Genomic DNA, 19,664 nt, shown 5'->3' on the forward strand with positions numbered 1-19,664 from the left:
TGCCGAGATCTTTCATTTCGAACTCCTCTTTCATATGAGTTCGAGCATCATCAACCTCCTTTTGAGTTCCAATCATGTTCAGGTCATCTACATATACAGCGATGATCACAAAGCCAGATGACGATTTCTTAACAAAAACGCAGGGACATATCGCATTGTTCACATATCCTTTACTCAAGAGATAGTCACTTAAGCGATTGTACCACATGCGTCCGGATTGCTTTAATCCGTATAGTGATCTCTGTAACTTGACCGAACAAACCTCCCTGGATTTTTCTTTCAATGCCCCTGGCATTTTCAATCCTTCAGGGAGTCTCATATATATATCATTATCCAACGATCCATACAAATAAGCTGTCACAACGTCCATGAGATGCATTTCAAGATTTTTTGACGCCGTAAGGCTCATCAAAAATCTAAACGTAATTGCATCCATTACCGGGGAATACGTTTCCTCAAAATCAACTCCCGGTCTCTGAGAAAAACCTTGGGCTACTAATCGGGCTTTATATCGTGTTACTTCATTCTTTTCATTTCTTTTTCTCATGAATACCCACTTATACCCAACAGGACTTATATTCTCAGGCGTTGTGACGATAGGTCCAAAGACATTCCTTTTATTCAGGGAGAGTAATTCAATTTGAATGGCCTTCTTCCACTCCTCCCAATCATGTCTTTTCTGACATTCTAAAATGGACCTTGGATCGGGGTCATCACTTTCGTGATCTATTTCTTTGGACACAGAAAAGGAGAACATTCCATCAACATCTTTTATTTTATTTCTGATCAATAACTTTTGATCAAGGGCGTAGTTGATGGAAATCTCATACTTTTCTGTTCTCTCCTCGTCATCTGGATCCTTATCTTTATTTGGTTCTTCTTGAACCTTTTCATCTATGCCTTCTTTCAGACATTTTTCAATATCAGGTTCTTCTGGAACCTTTTCACTTTGTTCAACCAATTTCTTTTTCTTTCGGGGATTTTTATCTTTTGAACCCGCTGGTCTCCCCCTCTTTAACTGAACCCCAGGTTCACTTATTTTGTTTCCATCAGTTTGTTCCCCAGAAACAACAACTCTTGATGGAACATTTTCAGCGGGTATATATGATTTCGTCACCCTTCTCGTATCTGTGAACGCATCTGGTAACTGGTTTGCCAATTTATGCAAATGCACAATTTTCTGAACTTCCAGCTCTCTTTGATTCGTAGGGGGATCAAGGTGTAACAACGACTGTGTACACCAAGTAATCTCTTTAGGAATTTCTCTAATTCCTCCCCCTAATGCTGGAAATTCATCCTCATTAAAATGGCAATCGGCGAATCTTGCCGTAAACATATCACCAGTTACTGGTTCCAGATATCTTATTATACTTGGTGACGTATAACCCACATATATTCCCAATCTCCTTTGTGGGCCCATTTTTGTTCTTTGTGGCGGAGCTATCGGAACATAGACCGCACACCCAAAAACACGGAGATGGGATACATCTGGCTCTTGCCCAGATGCCAATTGTGATGGGGAGTACTTATGATATGCACTCGGTCTCAACCGAATTAGTGCAGCTGCATGCAAAATAGCATGACCCCATATAGAAATTGGGAGCTTTGTTCTCAAGACTAACGGTCTTGCAATCAACTGCAACCGTTTTATCAACGACTCAGCCATGCCATTTTGTGTATGCACATGGGGAACTGGATGCTCTACATCAATCCCCATTGACATACAATAATCATCAAAGGCTTGCGATGTAAACTCACCAGCATTATCAAGCCTTACTTTCTTAATGGCATACTCTGAGAACTGCGTTCTCAGCTTTATTATCTGGGCAATGAACTTTGCGAAAGCCGTATTTCGTGTTGTCAAAAGACACACATTTGACCATCTAGTAGATGCGTCAATCAATACCATGAAATACTTAAATGGCCCGCAAGGTGGGTGAATCGGCCCACATATATCACCATGTATTCTTTCTAAAAATATTGGTGATTCATTGCCTACTTTTGCTGGTGATGGCCGAGTTATAAACTTTCCTTGAGAACATGCTTTACATGTAAACTCGCCCGTTTGCAAAATTTTTCCGTGTTTCAACGGATGGCCATTCGAGTTTTGCACTATCTTTCTCATCATGACTGAACCAGGATGTCCTAGCCTCTCATGCCAGATTTTAAATGTATCAGTAAACTTCATGTTTACCACGGCATAGGACTCAGTCATGTTTATTTTTGTACAATATAGTCCAGAGGATAACATTCTTAACTCTTCCAATATATGTTTCCTCTCGGACTTAATGCAAAGAAACTCAATGCCATCTTTACTCATAGTCTCAATATGATATTCATTCTTTCGGATATCCTTAAAACTTAATAAGTTTCTATGAGACTCGGGGGAATACAATGCATCACTTATCTCAAATATTGTTCCCCCTGGCATTGAAAATTTTGCTCTACCAGAGCCCATAATAATCTTTGCATTACCAGATATTGTAGTTACGCTTCCAGCGTAATCTTTCATTTTGAGACTGGAGAAATACTTTCTATCTTTAATTATCGTGTGCGTTGACGCACTATCCGCCAAGCACATATCTCCATCCAAAGTCTCAAAGTCTGGCATTCTTTCTGAATTTAAAATATTTATAAAACATATATTATTAAACATAAAATATGAAACATGAAACATGAAACATAACATCTATTTTACAAACAAAAGATAACGATACTATAATACAGTAGACTTATATCACATCGATCTTATATCACACATCGATGTTTTCTGGCTCAACAAGAAAATCTGATACGTCGAGATGAGTATCATCATTTAAATCATGAAAGGATGGCCCGGGTTCATCAGAGATGAAATTCGTTTCACCTCCATTTTTCTCTTTTCCCTTCTGGGATTCTTTATACAGATCGGCTAAGTGTCTTGGCGTACGACAGGTACGTACCCAATGACCTTTCATGCCACATCTGTAGCAAACCTTTTCTGTTTGCCTTTTATCATCCCGGCCCCTTTCATTCTCTTGGGAGTCCTTTTTAGTTCTTTCATCATACGGACGGAATCTTCTTCCTCGTCCTCTCCCACGACCATGATTTCGACCTCGACCACGTCCACGTCCTCGTCCTCTCCAATTATCATAACTGGATGATGCAACATTCACTTCGGGGAATGGAGCAGATCCAGTGGGACGAGCCTGATGGTTTAATAACACGAGTTGATTATTTTGTTCGGCTACAAGGAGGATTTGCATCAACTCCGAATAACGCTTAAATCCATTCACCCGGTACTGTTGCTGCAGGACTACATTTTCAGGATGGAATGTGGAGAGAGTTTTCTCGATCATATCATAATCACTTATTTTCTCTCCACATAACATCATCCTTGAAGTAATTCCGAACATAGCGGAATTAAACTCACTTACACTTTTGTAGTCCTGGAACCGGAGATGGATCCACTCGTGTTTGGCTTTTGGTAAGATCACATACTTCTGGTGATCAAACCTCTCTTTAAGAGATTGCCAGAGGTCCCCAGGATCCTCTTTCGTAATATATTCATCTTTTAAACCATCATGTATGTGGTGTCGTAAAAATATCATGGCTTTAGCCTTTTTCTCATCCGACACCGTTTTAGTATTATCGATGGTTTCCAAAAGCCCGCTACCTCTTAGGTGCATTCTTGCACCTACTGCCCAGGTCATATAATTATTTCCCGTAATATCCAGGGCATTAATTTCGAGCTTTGTCAAATTCGACATGATTACTGTATCATAGAATAATAATATAATATAGACGAGAATTAAAAGCATAATATAAATGCAGAAATTAAAAGCATAAAATAAATGCAAAAATTAAATTGCGTAAAATTAAATTGCAGAAATTTAAATAACATAAATAAAATTGGGGGTCCAGCCCACCATATGATCCAGGAGTCTTAGACTTCCATATTTGATCATTTTCAAAGGTTCGAGGCGACATAGTCGGCCATATTAACCTTTTCTTTTAATCAAGGTCCGAGGAGGCTTAGCCTTCCATTTTTAACCTTTTATTCACGGAGGTAAAACCTACCATGTGTTTCTCTGATCGTGAAGGCCTAGCCTATCTTAACGATCAGCCGGGGAAGGCAACGCCTATCATCCCGGAAAATAAACGGAGAAGGCCTAGCCTCTCACTCCGGAATAATAAATAAAAATTTAAATAAATTAAATATATTTAAGACATAAATTTAAACATCACCTCGCTTGCTTGGTCTAAGAACGGTCGGTATAAGAAAGCTCGTCGTGCTGATAACGTGTTATAAAATTATAAGTGAAGAACTTATTTTTGTATTATATATATGTATTACGTGAGAGAGAGAGAGAGAGAGTCAAAAGATGATTTATTTCTGTTCTTTCTTGTGTCACAATTATACATAAAGAAAGAGGAAAGGGGGTATTTATAACCCATCAAAGTCGGTTATGGTCTCAGATATTTATCAAAGAAACATGCTGTGGAGACATGTGTATAGTGATAATCACACACATTTGATGAGAGTGAGACATCTGTTTCCATGATGAATAATCATCATCTTTAACAGCATCAACATTTTTTCTGCATTTTTCTTTATATAATAAATCTTCAAAAGATTAAAGGTTTGAAAGAAAAGAAAAATGTTCTCAAAGAAGAAAAAAAATGGCGGAAACTGGGCTTTTATGGGTACTACAGAAGCCCACGAAAGAGAAACCTTAGAAAGAGAGTCGGTGAAAGAAAGCTCCCAAACCATTTTAATTTCCTTTTCCGCCGGAGAAAGAAATATCATCTTTCCCTTAAGATTCTGCAGAATCGTGAAATCAATCTCTCCATCTTCAAGATCCGTCTCTCACTCCTGCATCAGGTACTATGCTTTCGATCTGCTTAATCTTCATCTCAATTTTCTCTAATTACGCTGAAGAAAACTTTCATCCGTAGCTAAAAACCATACTCGAAAAAACCTAATCGAGTGTTTGTCTTTTTTGTTGGTTTGTTCATAGAAGAAGACATTGATGATGATACAAAAATCAATGTCACCAACTTGTAATCCATCAGAAACAGCGATAGTCTCCGTTGATTCCTTTGCAAGCGATTTCAACCTGATGGCTAGACGCCAAGCTCCTCCTCTAGCAGTCCTATGGGACATCGAAAACTGTCCCGTCCCCAGCGACGTACGTCCCGAAGACGTAGCGAGCAACATACGAACCGCTATCCAACTCCATCCAGTCCTCTCCGGCTCCTCGGTGGTTGTCTTCTCAGCCTTCGGCGACTTCAACGCCTTCCCTCGCCGCGTCAGAGAAGGATGCCAAAGAACAGGTGTCAAACTCGTCGACGTACCGAACGGTAGGAAAGACGCAGCTGATAAAGCTATCTTGCTTGACATGTTCTTGTTCGTCCTTGACCATCCTCCTCCTTCCACTATCGTCATCATAACCGGTGATGTCGATTTCGCCCCTGCGCTTCACGTGCTTGGCCAACGTGGCCACAATGTGGTTGTTATTATACCTTCTGGTGTCTACGTGAACCCGGCTTTGACTAGTGCTGGTAAGTTTGTTTGGGACTGGCAGAGTATTGTTCACGGCGAAGGGTTTGTGCCGTCTCCCAAGCCTCGTGTTGGGACCTATCTAATGGGTTGTGGTAGTAATAATAATCTTGATGGTGTGAATGAAGATGAGACCATTCTTTATAGAGGTGTGTCTCAGAGTTTCTATAGAGATGCTTCGTCTTTGATGGTTTCTCAGTTTCAGAATGAGTGTAGTACTAGCAGTAGCAGCATGATGCCGTCGTGTTATCCTCCTCCTGGTCACCTTGAGTCCACCATGTGGGTGGCGCCAGGAGATTTGAATGGTTTGAAGGGGCAGCTAGTGAAGCTTTTGGAGCTTTCGGGTGGGTGTATGCCTCTCATGCGTGTTCCTTCTGAGTACCAAAGGAATTTTAGTAAACCGCTTTTTGTTGCGGATTATGGTTCGCCTAAGCTTGTGGATCTTTTCAAGAAGATGGGTGATGTGATTGCAGTGGATGGTAAAGGCAACAAGAGGTTTGTTTATCTTCGGAGCTGCAGACCGAGCCGTGTCTCTCCTCCTTCTCCTCCGCCTGTGGTTCTACTGAGGAGAGAGAATAAAGGAAAAGATATCACCACCATTACTACCAATGGAGGTGTCTCATCTGATGAACTCTCGGATACTGGTTCTTCGGCTCAGAGCGAGAGGAGCCTGGAAGAGTTCAAGTTGGAGCTGCAAGACATTATGGTTAGCTATGGTTGTCAGGTAGGGATGGATTGTTTTGAGGCAGTATACAAGCAAAGGTACAAGAGGTCACTGGATTACATAAAGATGGGCGTGGATCAGTTGGAGCAGCTGTTTGACAAGTTCGGCGATGTTGTTGCCATATATGAAGATCCTGCTACAGGGACCAAACTCATCAACGCCATTTAGAGGAGCCCATTCTCTGATGACACGTGCGTTTTCTTTCTCACTGGGAACAAGCAAATGACAGCGCTTTGCCTGAGCAGGCCTAGTTTTATTTGTACATGCTCTCTACTCTTTCCTTAGGCACAAGAGTTTATTAGATAAGCTTTGTTTCTGTAGTTTAAAGCATTTCTACCGGTCAATTCTCATAAGAAAATATTTGTAAGAAATTGAAAGGCATGTTATTGAGAAATCAACTATGAAACAATTTACAAAGGATTCTTGTAAAAAAAGGGAAAATTCTTTAAAATACATAAACTAATTTCTGTTTGTTAATAAAATACATGAAATATTTTGGATCTCCGTTTAATATACGAATTAATTTTTATTGCCTGTTAAATACACAGATTTTTAAAATTTACAGATTTTATACATTGTTTTAGACGATGTTAATTATATTTAATGGAAATGATAACGGCATTAGTGTTTAATTAAATACGTTTTAAATTGTAAAAAGAAAATTCTTTAAAAATACACGAACTAATTTGATTTGCTACTAAAATACACGAACTAATTTCATATGCTAATAAAATATATAAACTATTTTGAATCCCCGTTTAATACACGAACTAATATTTATTTTTTATTAAATACACAAACTTTTGAAAATTCTAGATTTTTTCATCGATTTTTAGATGACATCAACTATGTTTAACAGAATATCACGACTGTTTTAATTAAACATGTGGTTAAGTGTAAAAAGCACTCTCACCCTCATCCAAAACCTCTCAAATCAAATGAGTTCCAATTCAAATTAGTTTCAATCGAGTTTGATACCCTAATCGGTTTCAATCGTTTTTTTATTCTTCAAACTTTTTTTTCTTCTTTGCTTTGATCTTTTCTTCTTCGAAGTGGATTCGATTTCCATGTCGTAAAAAGGACGAAGAAAACCAGGTCTTTTTTTAAACGAGCTATTGATTTTGGAATTAATTTACATTTATATATTTCTAATTCTTATTATTCGTTTTGAATCTATTGATAATGATTCAATCAAGGTTAACTTACGTTATGATACATAAGTTTAGTGTTATCGATTAGGTTGTACGTATATTCTTTTACTATGGTCAATACATTTGAAATTTATCAAAAAAGAATTATACGATGGAAGTGTATAATGGAGAAGAAAGCTAATAACCTATAAATATGATTTTTAAAGAATTTTTTTTTACTTTAACTACACGTTTAATTAAACACTAACATCATCTTCACTTCTGTAAAACATAATTAACATCATCTAAATAATGTTAAACATAGTTGATATCGTCTAAAATCTAGAAATTTTAAAAGTTTGTGTATTTAACAGAAAATAAACATTAGTTCGTGTATTAAATGGGAATCCAAAATAGTTCGTGTATTCTATTAGCAAATGAAATTAGTTCGTGTATTTTTAAAGAATTTTCTTTTTACAATTTAAAACGTGTTTAATTAAGCACTAACGCTGTCATCACTTCCTAAATATAATTAACGGCGTCTAAAACGATGTATAAATCTACAAATTTCAAAAATTTGTGTATTTAATAGATAATAAAAATTATTTTCTATATTAAAGGGAATTCAAAATAGTTTACGTATTTTATTATTAAATAGAAATTAGTTAGTATATTTTTAAAGAATTTTCCCGTAAAAAAACGGGGGAATTATCCTCTCGTTGGGAACCAGCAATGTGAACTCTTTTATTTGTAAATGCTCTCTACTATTTCCTTCGGACAAAAGTATATGATTCTGTAGTTTAAGCCTTTCTATTGTGAATTTTGTGAAATTTGAAAACAAAAATCTTTGTAAGAAATTCAAAGGCATGTTATTAAGAAACCAACAATCAACTATCAACAATTACAAAGGATTCTAGTGAATTATTCTTTCTCCATGGATATGTTATGAATTTTGTCATAATGTTCTTTAAACAGTGACATAACGAGCAAGCATAACAATTAAAATATTTGATATGAGATAGGGATAGGGATAGATAGAACAGTTCTTTAAGATTTTTTTTTTTTGTTTACTTTTGGCATCACAAGGATGATGATGAATGGAAGCCGGGATGCGCAGTCAAGATAGTATACCATCACGTTGTTAATGCCACGGTCTTACATATTGGGCAGAGATTCTTGAGCATGACCCATTGCTTGATACAGTCCTTGTGGAACTCATGGCCACATTCCAAGGTCCCAAGATCATCACCTTCTGCATATTCTTCCTGTCAAAACAGCACCAAAAACAGTTCCACGTCAGTTCGTGACTTAAGTAGAGACACATTAAGTAGAGACACAGAAGAAACTAATTTAATCAAGTAATGTTATCCCGAATTGCCATTCTTATCGAAAGCATAACTCTTCTTACGACATTGGTTCTACCAATAAAATGATCTTAGTTTTCGCCCTATGGCACATCATCTACAATGAAAACATGTCAAAACATCTCAGAAGGCTCCTAAACAAAACCACACAACGAACAAACTCTGGTTCAACCTATCAAAACATCTCAGAAGGCTCCTAAACAAAACCACACAACGAACAAACTCTGGTCCAACCTATCTTATCTGTAGTAATCATATTTCACTCCACATGCATATAGAAACAATAAAACCACTTTTCTCATCTTTTATGCTCACTAACTACGTAACTATCGCGTAAGGAATGGCCATCTGGCCAAGCGAGTATACTGATTGCATGATCAATGTTCAGTAGATAAGGAGTCAAATACTCTTGGTTTATAACTCAATTACCTGACAAATACAGCAAGGCTCCATGTACTGATGCAACTCAGGAGAAGAAGATGTACATTTGTGCTGTTTCATTGTTTTCAGAATGACATCTTCGCTTAGTCCAGTGCTCACATCCCCTATGCGTTCCCCAAGTGCCAATAGCTCCTACATTCATTCCCACACAACATTGGCAAATGGAAAGATTGCGGTTAAACAGTCAAGTCAAAAAGAAATTGAATACTCACCTCGTACGACATGTTGTCAACATCAAGGCGCATTTCCCTATGCCTATCGTGCATTTCAGTCATACCCTGGAAGATAAGTGGATCCAACACCATGTAATCCTATCGAATCGAGAAACAGGAAGGTAAGCTACATATGTGTTGCTTCACAAAGGAATAAAAACTGCAAGGAACTCACAAGTGTTCATAATGTGAGACCAATAATACTTAAAACTATGATATATTGCAGCTACAAAGATGTCAGGCACTTGTTTGCAGGAGACTATGGTTTAAAGGTTATAAAGCGAAAACGTTTATTCAGGGCAGGACTTCTTTGCACCAGGGCACAGATGATTGAAAGAACACACTTCAGGAAAACAAGTCTACCAAGAAACGGAAAGTGTTGTACCTATTAACTGACTGACACTAACAAGAGAATCACTTGCACAATCATACCTCAATACGTAAACTTTCTCCTCTTCTCATGGCGGACAACACCTGACGTATCTGCGAACAAAAAGAGGAAAGAGTACAACTCACTATTAAAACTCTTACCGAAGTGCACAAAACATTTACAAAACAATATGTAGAAAACAAACACTTCCCACAACGTAACACATTACTATGGTTTGCATTAAGTCATATCAGAATGCACCAAACTGCTCTAGCTCCAAAGAGAAAATCACAAGAAGACTTAAAATTAAATGGAAGACAAACTAAACTACAAACCACAAATTAAAATCATAACATGCGATGCTTTTTGTGGGAAGGATTTACAAATAGGCTGTTAAGAAGATAGTGAAAGATGCTACACAGATTCATTAAGAATAGAAAACATACCTCAGAGATAAGGTGATTCCTTCCATCACTGTCAGCAGCTAAGCTCCTCCCTAAGTGACGCAAGTGGAGAAGCTCATTCTGTCTCTCAGATAACAACCCTGATCTTCTTTGCCGTGAGCGATGGCTCCGGCTATTAGAACTAGATGGCATTGCAGCCTCATTTGAGGACAGAGAAGGACCTGTGGGCATCAAGGGAAGAGATGCACCATGACTAGCAGTTTGAGATTCAATGCTAGGAAATAAAGACCAAGGAGAAAGTTCTGATGCTCTCGTTGGATTATGTATTGGGGCACTCTGAGGAGGAATCCATGGGGGATTTGGCTGCTGCTGCTGCTGCCCATGAATAGCTGAACTCGGCCCTGCTCGAGAAACAAAGGGAGAATCTACAGGATTCCCACGTGCGAAACTCCACATAGATTGATCATGCACACGGTTTCTAATGTCAGTTGCAGGTGCAAACATAGGTTGCTCTGGAGGATTGCTTCTTGGTGTTTCCCAATGTGGCATTTCGATACCCGAAGAACTGCTTCCTCGAGAAGCATCCCAAGCAAACTGGTGTATATTCCTCGTCAAAGCAGGGTGATGGACTATATTTGTCTGATTCTCACCACTGCTTGAGCCACTAGTGAATGATGTTGATCTCACATCTAGAGGATCTACAGAAGAAGGAGCGTTTAATAGTATATTCTGTTGCAGAGAACCAGTGGGACGCACTGAACTCCCACCAAGTGATATGCTGAATGCTACAGACTCCTGAGGCTGCCTCGGATTTAATCTCCTGCCAGGTCTAGATGAAGTGTCAGTGTTTCTTACAGAATGAAAAGCATTAGCTGCAACCACCGCTCTACCACCACCACCGTTAGTTCCAAACATGGGTGGTTCTGTCCGGCCAAAATGATTAGCAACATTGGGAGAACTTTGTGAGGGTGTAGCCAAAGTTAAGCTACTGGAAGCACCATAATGAGAACGACCTGCATTCTCGTTCTGAGAAACGCAGTCAGGAGATGAGCTGCTAGGAACTCCTTCGAGAGCCTTTCTTTTGCAGGACGAACCCCAAAGAGCCAAGGAAGAGGCAGCGGGACCACTACTGCTCTCTCCAGCGGCCTGAACAGAAGAGCTTCCTAATGAACTCCCATAGTTACTATGACGGAAAACGACCCCGGAAGTAGTCTGTGCACCATAACCATCGCTGTCCATGTCCATGCTCATATTCACATGCTGTGGCATAGCATTAGAGCTTGAATTTGAACCGCGCAAGAAAGAAGGCCCATCTCTGATGTAACCAGCAGAATGAACCCCTCCATACCCATCTTGGGGCAACTGGTGATTTGCCTCCATTGAGCTGGACTCCCCAAATCTCCACCAGTTGTGATTTTGAGAAGTCGAACTTGGTCGTCCTGAAGGCGTACCACTGTTTGAAAATTCATTGTCTACTAAGGGATGATTCATCAAAGAGCTCTCTGTGCTATAAACAGGTTCATTATCTCCTTGATTCACATCATTATTCCGTGGGCCTTGCATTGGATTCATAACTGGTTTGACTCTAGACCACAAGCACTCGATCAAAACTTACAATGATGCCTAGAGTCACACAAACAGAAGAAGCAGTCGATAATGAAAATTAATACGCATAAGCAATAAATGGAGGTAACAAAACTGAAACAAGTTACCATTAGGAACATCACAGGAGCAGACTTCAAGCTTTGCTTAGCTCCAAAAGTATTAGCTTCTTTCTGCATAATGTTAAAAATATCTTTATCAAAAAGCGTTATTAAGAACTTCATTTTAGTAAACATAAAAACATGATCTTGGCAATTAAGTTGGTGGGAGATTAGCAATCCTATTACCAAAAAAAAACCAAATCGAATCAGATGCCAAATTAAAAAAATCAAATCTTGCTAACCTAAAGTGGTGGTCAATCAATCTCCCGATCTGCCCATCCTGTCGCAAAATGCATCAAATCAAGAACGATCTAAACGACGAAGAGACCGATTAAAAGAAGAAAAATAAAATTGAGAGAGATGGTGGTTACCCGGAAAGAATCAAGATCAAATTGTAAAAAAAAAACGTATCTTCGTCGAAATTGAAAACTTATTAGATGGGTGGGTGTCTTTTCCTATGCACGATTCTCAGTCTTCCTTCTCGTTTTTGTTTTTTAAAAATGGCAAAAAGTTTTCTCCGGACAAATGAAATGGAAAAGAAGATAATTTTTGTATTATTTAGAAAACTAAACACATAAGCGACGATGGGGCAAGGAGAAGATAAGAGACGTTCAGATTTCATGTGACATTTGTTTTCTTCGATATTTTTTCTTAAAATAATTGCAATTAAACGTTGAAAGATTTTGACCCCCATACACACAAGTTCCAAAATTGTAATTTAATTATTAAATAAAATTTTAATATTATAAAGCTATTTCAAATTAATTTTAAGAGATTTTGACCCCTAAACAAACAAATCTAGTGCTCGTTTGGTATTATTTTAATTGGAGTTTAAGGTTTTTTCACAAAAATTAAAAAAAAACACAAAATTTTATGTAATTTATTTTGGTTATATAAAAATACCATTAAATAAAATTAGTTCAACCAATAAAAAAAGAGTTATTTGGGTAGAAATGCACATAAGGAAAGTTATTTAGTTAAGAATGCAACATCTTCCTTATTTAGATAGCCAAACCAATAAGTTTTTGTAACGTGGCTTTTAAGATTATAACAAAGATTCTAGCCAAACGGTTCAAAAAGATCCTCCTGATGCTTATCTCAGAAAGGCAGGCAGCCTTTATTGAAGGAAGGATCATACATGATAATATCTTAGTGGCTCATGAGTTACTTCACACTCTGAACTTAACTAACAAATGCTCTGAGGAATTTATAGCATTGAAGACCGATATCTTTAAAGCGTATGATCGTGTAGAGTGGTCTTTCTTAAAGATGGTGTTGAACAGAGCATTGGAGCAAACTGGTAATGGTCTGTGTCACATCTGCTCAGTATCAGGTTCTGATTAATGGGACACCATATGGGGATATCAAGCCATCAAGAGGCTTGTGACAAGGGGACCCGATTTCACTATATCTCTTTGTTATATGTACTGAAATGTTGGTGCAAATGTTAAGGAGGTCAGAACAAAGAGGAGATATTACGGGCTTGAAGGTAGTTAGAGGTGCTCCTGCTATTTCTCATTTGTTGTATGTGGATGATAGCTTGTTTTATTGCAAAGGAAATAATAGAGAGCTTGATCCCTAAACCGCATTCTGAGTACCTATAGCTTTGCTTCTGGTCAAAGGATCAATTATCAGAAATCGTGCATCTATTTTGGCAAAAATATTCCCCGGGAGAGGCGGGATCAGATCAAAACTTCGATGAGGATAGAACAGGAGGGAGGGGCGGGCATCTATTTGGGACTACCTGAAGCTTTTGGAGGGTCAAAGGTGTCTATACTTAGCTACCTGAAGGAGAGAATGAGCGAGAGAGTACAAGGTTGGCAGACGAGATTCATGTGTCCAGCTGGTAAAGAGGTGATGTTAAAAGCGGTAGCTCTGGCCCTCCCAACCTATACGTTGTCGTGTTTTCTTCTGCCCAAGACAGTCTGTAGGAAGATTGTGTCCATTATGTCGGAATTTTGGTGGAGGAACATGAAGGAGAACAAAGGCATTCATTGGAAGAGCTGGGAACATCTGTGTAACATCCCGAGTTGTGATATGTGAAAAGGCTTAAGAGAATTGATTTGGCTACCTATGTCACCAAAGTTGACTTACCTTTTCCGTCACACATCCGTTTAGAACTCCAGAGTTAAGCGTGCTTGAGCTGGAGTAGTGGAATGATGGATGACCTATCGGGAAGTGATTCGCGATACCGTGTAAGTGAGGTCAAAAGCACGGGAAAATGTCGGGTGATGATTGCAGGGTCAGTAAACAATGATTTCGAGCTTTAGAAAATTAACTACCGAACGTCGGATGGGATGTAACCCATGGGCCGAGAGAGCGGGCGTGGGTGGCCCATTAACCATGGGCGGGTCGGAGCGTTACAATCTGAATAAGCCGAAAGCAAATAGAGGGTTAGGCTTCAAAGATATCGAAGCTTTCAACCTAACATTACTTGGGAAGCAACTGTGGAGAATGCTGTCATTTAAGGATTCATCTTGTGGCTAGCAATGTTAAACTGGTTATCAACCTTAGATAAAATGGCAAGATGGATGTGTCCTCTGTAACTCTTCTCCAGAGTCGTGTAACCACTTGTTCGACTGCTCTTATTCGTCACAAATTTCGGAGTTTCTTGTGCTAGGAATCTAAAACACTCATATACAACCAAGTGGTCAGAACTCAAATGAGATCATATTAGACATGGGGCTTGGAATTGTGAAAGCTTTCTGCCTTTGTTATACTTCGCAATGTGCTGTGCATGTATTATGGAGGAGAGAAACAGAAGAAGACATGGCAAAACTTATGTGCAGGTGCAAGTGCTTAAAAGAATATTTGAGAAGAATGTTAGGAACAAATTAAGTCTCCTCTCAAAAAAGGAGTTAAGAATCTGAGTGCTACATTTGATGTAAAAAAAGTTTTCTTGATCAATACAAATTTAACATTCAATTAAAAAAGTGGTATCAGAGAAAATTCGTCTTTGACAAGGGGAGATTCTGTTCAAAGACTAATCCTCTGGGGTAAAACGCTCCATCTTCCTCAGTTGAGTAAACTATATTATCATGATTGCAGAAAATGAGATATTTAAGAGCGACTTGATCCCCAACGAGAAGAAAGCTTCAATTCGGTTGAATCCTATTGATAAGTATTGATTAGGGTCTAGGGATCGTGTTGACTGTAGTGTTGTCATGAAAGCTACCTACCATTTTAGTTTTACGTCCAATGCTTCGTTTCTCCTTTATAAAAAAGAAATCAAAATGAGTGTTTTAAGAGGCACTACGATCACGGCAATACTCTTGACAAGATAAGATAGATTTTAATACCAAAACAACGAGCATGATTAGCCAAATTACTTCTTTTGGACACAATGTGGCTTTTAAATTTGATTCAAGGAAAAACAAACGACATCAAATCAAGTTTTTAAATAAAACATATCAAGTTTGAAGGGTGGATGGGAGAAGCACAAACCATATGTCAAAGAATCATCCTACATAAAAAGAAGTCTCCAATTGGGTATGGAAAAGACAAAAGCCACACTTCGAAAACTGTATTTTCCCAATCCAACCAGAAGACGAAGAACACTTAAGAGACAAGGTTGTCGTTGAGGTTCAAAGAGGCAAGCTGCTCGGCTGCACCACCCGCAGCAACACTTCTGAGAACGTCCATAGCCTCGGCTACTTTAGCCTTGAGAGCTTCAGGTGACTCCAAGAGATGGAGCACTTCGGTTTGATCCATCTCCAAAAGCATCCCAGTCACTTTAGCCGCAGACTCTGCCTCAAGCTGCTCCACAAGCGGATACAGATTCTCACCCAGCATCTACACACATCACAACTTCATAATCAACATCTAACAACCAAACCACACATTAGATTAAAAAAAAAAAAAGCTTTCTCACCGTCCTCTGGTGTTCTGGAGAAGCATTAGCAAGAGATGTAGCCAAAGCTCCAATAGGAACATGTTGAGAAAGCACAGGGTCACGTAACGGCATAGTTATAGGTATCTCATTTGGAAGCATTCCAGGAACATCAGGTGGACCACCACTTCCACGGCCTTGCGAGTAGCGGAACGTGCGACCCCTCGGGTGCATCTAATTATTTAAGATTATCATGAAACCTCCTACTAAGGTTTAACCAAAATATAACTACGATTGAGAAGGAGAAGAACCTGGTGCTGCTGCTGCTGCTGCATCATCATGGGAACTTGCTGCTGCTGATGATGATGAGATTGCTGGATCCCTCCAGGGCGTCTACCTCCAGGACGCTGCTGAACCATTGGCATGAAGAAATTGTGCATTGGTCCCCCACCGGGTCTCATTCCTGGAACCATCTGCTGCTGGTAGCCAAACCCGGTCTATCATGTACAAATCACCCAAACAGTTAACAGGAAAACTATCTGTAAAACCAACTAATGTTCGTACATGGAAAAATGTTCCTCGGTAATTAAAAGTAGTGCTAGGTATTAGGAAAAAGAAATACCTGTGGAGGAATCATAGGAGGAGGTGCCTGACCATAAAACATTTGTTGTCCAATACCTGGACCACCAGGGGGATACATCTGCAATCGAGGAGCAACAGATGGTGGCATTGCACCCGGTCTCATTTGGGAAAACTGAGCCTGTTTGCATCATGGCATATATATAAGTTATTACAACTTTCACGACCACACAATTAAAAGGAATACATAAAACTCCAAAAGCCATCATCCAAATTTTAGATCATAGGATGCAGAGCAGTTTAAAGCGCAGCCATATATGGCATTTCTTTGTTACTTAATACATTATTATACAAGTATAACTAGGGAAAAAAAAACCTATTGTTATTTATTGTGAAGGTAACTACTAGTTCATGATCGATATAGATACATCATGAGTCGGGTGACTCGGACATTGACTATCTAGATGCATCTCTTTGTTAGGGATGGAAACTGTAAACAGACATGCCATTGTCACTCAACATTGACGGGTCAAATTGCTTAAGATGGGAAATATACAAACAAAAGAGCCTGTCCAAAGCATATTTAAGAAAACAAACCTGGAGTCTGGCCTTTCTGTCCTCCTTTCTTTGAGCAACAGCAACATAGAGAGGTTTGTTTTCAATCATTTTACCACTCATCTCTGACATCTGTACAAGTACCCACTGTTAGTAAAAGCTCAAGAGATATCTTTGCTCATGAATGAGCTCCGCATGATACTACAATTGGCTTACAGCTTTGGTTGCTTCTTCAGGTGTTGAGAATGCTACAAAACCAGAGCCCCTGCTTATGCCATTCGGATCCCGCATCACCTATTATGTTTTCCAGAAGGAGAATTTATATATGCAATCGACAGGGTATAGTACAATTTAGATTAGCAGTGAAGGGTAATATTATTAGACCTTGCAAGATGTAACAGTGCCATAAGATGTAAAAAGCTCCTTCAGTTTCTCGTCAGAGACGCTGTCATCTAAATTCTTAACATACAAGTTACAGCTTTGAAACTTGTCTGCAGCTTCCCTCAAACTCTGCTCATACCGAACCTTTAGCTCGGTTTCCCTTTCATTCTTCTTTTGGGCTCTACCAACATACCATTCCTTATCATCAAACGTCTTCCCATTCAGAGCTTCCACAGCCTTAGCAGCATCATCGGCATTGTCAAAGTTGACAAACCCAAAGCCCTTTGACTTCCCATCTCCATCTTTCATCACCACCGCACTTGTAATGTTTCCAAACTCACCGAAAGTGTTCTTCAAATCATCATCAGTGGTTGATTCAGCAAGATTCTTCACATACACATTGGTGAATTTTGTTACGTTAGCAGTAGAGTCTCTTTCTTGCCTCCTGAGGAAAGGTCCAACATACACTTGCTTATCATTCAGTAACATGCCGTTCAATTGAGCCATAGCTTTCTGGGCAGATTCCTCAGTTTCATATTGCACAAACCCATAGCCTTTCGATTGCCCTGAAGAGTCCACAGCTACCTTGCACGAGATAATGCTCCCGAACGCAGAAAACGTATCATGCAACGCTTTGTGGTCTATGGACTTGTCCAGATTCTGCCAATATATAACCAAGTTTAACACAGGAAGGAGACAAAGAAGAAAAAAGTCAAAAGGAACAAAAAGGACAATTGGTCGGGATGTTGGAAAAACAGACGCAAAAGAATACCTTGATGAATATGTTTCCTGCGCCACTTCGGCGAACACTAGGATCACGACGAGAGTACATAACCCTGACAGGTCTTCCATTAAGAGGAATGTAGTTCAGCTCCTGAATCGCTCTAGCAGCTGCCAAAGAAACGCAACATAACAGCCCTTAGCAAGGATAAATTTTTATAGCAAAAGAAGACCAAATACAAAGTGCACATTTGTTACTTGATGCAATTTCTGTTTAAGGCAAGGCACTTTCTTGACAAGAAACAAATACACAAACTGATTTTTCTTGAACCTAATCAGAGGTAGGAAAGATCTCTACTCGCAACATTGATAAAGGCACAATCTTTATTTATGCAGTTTCTGCTTAAGACAATACACTTTCTAAACAACAAACAATTGAAAAAGACAACCTTTTGAAAAAAGACAACAAACTTTGATATGAATTTTCCTGAACCCAATCTTGGTAGCAAATATAGTGCATTATTCCCCCAAAAACATAGTGTCTTAATCTTGATAAAAACCCTAAAAAGAAAAACCCTTTTTTCAATCTACTATTTTCCTAACACAGTACTACTACACAAGTGAGAAACAAAATCCAGAATAGCTTTTTAAATCTTCAAACCAAATAAAAGTTAAAATGGTATAAATTTAAAATAATATCAAAAATCAATAACAGTAAATCAGAGAGAAGCCTAACTAACCATCTTGGGGACTGGTGAAGTTGACATAAGCATAACCGAGAGATCTCCGAGTAGCCAAATCCCTACAGACACGAACCGACACAACTTGACCCATCTGGCTAAACGCCTCGAAAAGCTGCGAGTCCGTGACATTCGCATCCACATCTCCGACATAAAGCGACGTCGTACCAAACTGAGCACCCCCTGCTCCCGAACCGTTTGGATTTTGACTTTGAGGTTGAACCTGAGCCATCCTTCTTTTTTTGGAGTGTTTTTTTATTTGCTCTTCTTCTCTCCCCTCTCGTTTATTTCAGAGCAATCAAAATATCGAAACGAAAGAAGAGCGCAATAGAGAGAAACTGAAGCAGAGAAGATAGTTTGGTCTTTTTTTATTTAAATGAGTTTTATGGATATTTAGAGGATGAGAGGGGAGAAGACAAGGGTAAGAGCAGTTGCCGGCGGCAAAGCCTGCGGCGGCGCGTGCTCGACGATAGTTTGGTGAGAGGTTCGTGGGGGGGGGGGGAATCTGAAGACAGATAGCTGCGAAGAGGAAAGAGAGAGAGACACCACGTTTCCTATTTATCCTTTTTTTTATAATTGCTTTAATCGAACCCCAGAAAAATGTCAAAGAGCCAAAGAGGTGTCTGCCATAAATCTCAACCGTTGGCTCAGTTCTGAAATAGACGTTGGGATTTTACAGTTCGTAAAATTGACTCATGAGTGATGAATTTATTAGGTATAAATGAAAATCCATCATTATTTATATTCATTGGATTAGATTTTAATATTTGTCAAATCCTTTCCTGTTTATTCAATGACTACTGAAATCTACTGTTATTAAATTAAATTTCATATTTGATTCAATAATTTTAAAAGGATTTCTATTTAAAATACAAAATATAAATTCAAATAAATCACGATCAAATAATCATTTTACAATTCAAATTTACTGCACTATAAATTTTTGCTATAAGAAATTATAAAAATAATA

The 19,664-nt window shown here is 38.8% G+C and overlaps 4 protein-coding genes across 5 annotated transcripts; 1 reads left to right on the top strand and 3 right to left on the bottom strand.

Moving 5' to 3' along the window:
* Positions 1 to 2,753: 2,753 nt before the first annotated feature.
* Positions 2,754 to 3,749, bottom strand: LOC130495694 (uncharacterized). The gene has a single exon (XM_056987166.1). The coding sequence runs from the start codon at positions 3,747 to 3,749 to the stop codon at positions 2,754 to 2,756; it is 996 nt and encodes a 331-aa protein (XP_056843146.1).
* A 957-nt stretch (positions 3,750 to 4,706) lies between these two features.
* Positions 4,707 to 6,616, top strand: LOC108811102 (uncharacterized). 2 transcript variants are annotated; one of them, XM_018583156.2, is made up of 2 exons: positions 4,707 to 4,864; positions 5,004 to 6,616. In XM_018583156.2, the coding sequence occupies exon 2, from the start codon at positions 5,013 to 5,015 to the stop codon at positions 6,432 to 6,434; it is 1,422 nt and encodes a 473-aa protein (XP_018438658.1). In that variant the 5' UTR covers positions 4,707 to 4,864; positions 5,004 to 5,012; the 3' UTR covers positions 6,435 to 6,616. The 2 variants fall into 2 exon arrangements, with proteins under 2 accessions (XP_018438658.1, XP_018438657.1); XM_018583155.2 differs by having other exon boundaries at positions 4,708 to 4,864; positions 5,001 to 6,616.
* A 1,626-nt stretch (positions 6,617 to 8,242) lies between these two features.
* On the bottom strand, positions 8,243 to 12,486 carry LOC108811100 (E3 ubiquitin-protein ligase MBR1). Its single transcript, XM_018583153.2, has 8 exons — positions 12,262 to 12,486; positions 12,133 to 12,170; positions 11,900 to 11,962; positions 10,230 to 11,810; positions 9,846 to 9,896; positions 9,414 to 9,512; positions 9,190 to 9,333; positions 8,243 to 8,661 (listed from the first exon to the last, which is right to left on the bottom strand). Exons 4-8 carry the CDS (start codon positions 11,757 to 11,759, stop codon positions 8,530 to 8,532), a joined length of 1,956 nt encoding a protein of 651 aa, XP_018438655.1. The 5' UTR covers positions 11,760 to 11,810; positions 11,900 to 11,962; positions 12,133 to 12,170; positions 12,262 to 12,486; the 3' UTR covers positions 8,243 to 8,529.
* Positions 12,487 to 15,236: 2,750 nt separating this feature from the next.
* Positions 15,237 to 19,206, bottom strand: LOC108811101 (polyadenylate-binding protein 2). Its single transcript, XM_018583154.2, has 9 exons — positions 18,695 to 19,206; positions 18,007 to 18,125; positions 17,238 to 17,894; positions 17,070 to 17,147; positions 16,896 to 16,985; positions 16,342 to 16,479; positions 16,031 to 16,216; positions 15,762 to 15,953; positions 15,237 to 15,682 (listed from the first exon to the last, which is right to left on the bottom strand). Exons 1-9 carry the CDS (start codon positions 18,924 to 18,926, stop codon positions 15,449 to 15,451), a joined length of 1,926 nt encoding a protein of 641 aa, XP_018438656.1. The 5' UTR covers positions 18,927 to 19,206; the 3' UTR covers positions 15,237 to 15,448.
* Positions 19,207 to 19,664: the final 458 nt, after the last annotated feature.

Source organism: Raphanus sativus, chromosome 6 (assembly GCF_000801105.2).
Source record: "Raphanus sativus cultivar WK10039 chromosome 6, ASM80110v3, whole genome shotgun sequence".
NCBI classification, from domain to species: Eukaryota; Viridiplantae; Streptophyta; class Magnoliopsida; order Brassicales; family Brassicaceae; genus Raphanus; species Raphanus sativus.

Excerpts from the sequence above, each read along its gene's own strand:
- LOC130495694 (XM_056987166.1), bottom strand. The coding sequence starts at position 3,749 with ATGTCGAATTTGACAAAGCTCGAAATTAATGCCCTGGATATTACGGGA.
- LOC108811102 (XM_018583156.2), top strand. The coding sequence starts at position 5,013 with ATGATGATACAAAAATCAATGTCACCAACTTGTAATCCATCAGAAACA.
- LOC108811100 (XM_018583153.2), bottom strand. The coding sequence starts at position 11,759 with ATGAATCCAATGCAAGGCCCACGGAATAATGATGTGAATCAAGGAGAT. Across the intron at positions 9,897-10,229 it reads GGAATCACCTTATCTCTGAG|ATACGTCAGGTGTTGTCCGC; the intron begins GTATGTTTTCTA and ends TTTTGTTCGCAG. Across the intron at positions 9,513-9,845 it reads GAGAAAGTTTACGTATTGAG|GATTACATGGTGTTGGATCC; the intron begins GTATGATTGTGC and ends TCGATTCGATAG.
- LOC108811101 (XM_018583154.2), bottom strand. The coding sequence starts at position 18,926 with ATGGCTCAGGTTCAACCTCAAAGTCAAAATCCAAACGGTTCGGGAGCA. Across the intron at positions 18,126-18,694 it reads CTTCACCAGTCCCCAAGATG|CTGCTAGAGCGATTCAGGAG; the intron begins GTTAGTTAGGCT and ends TTTCTTTGGCAG. Across the intron at positions 15,954-16,030 it reads AGCAGCAGCAGCAGCACCAG|ATGCACCCGAGGGGTCGCAC; the intron begins GTTCTTCTCCTT and ends TTAAATAATTAG.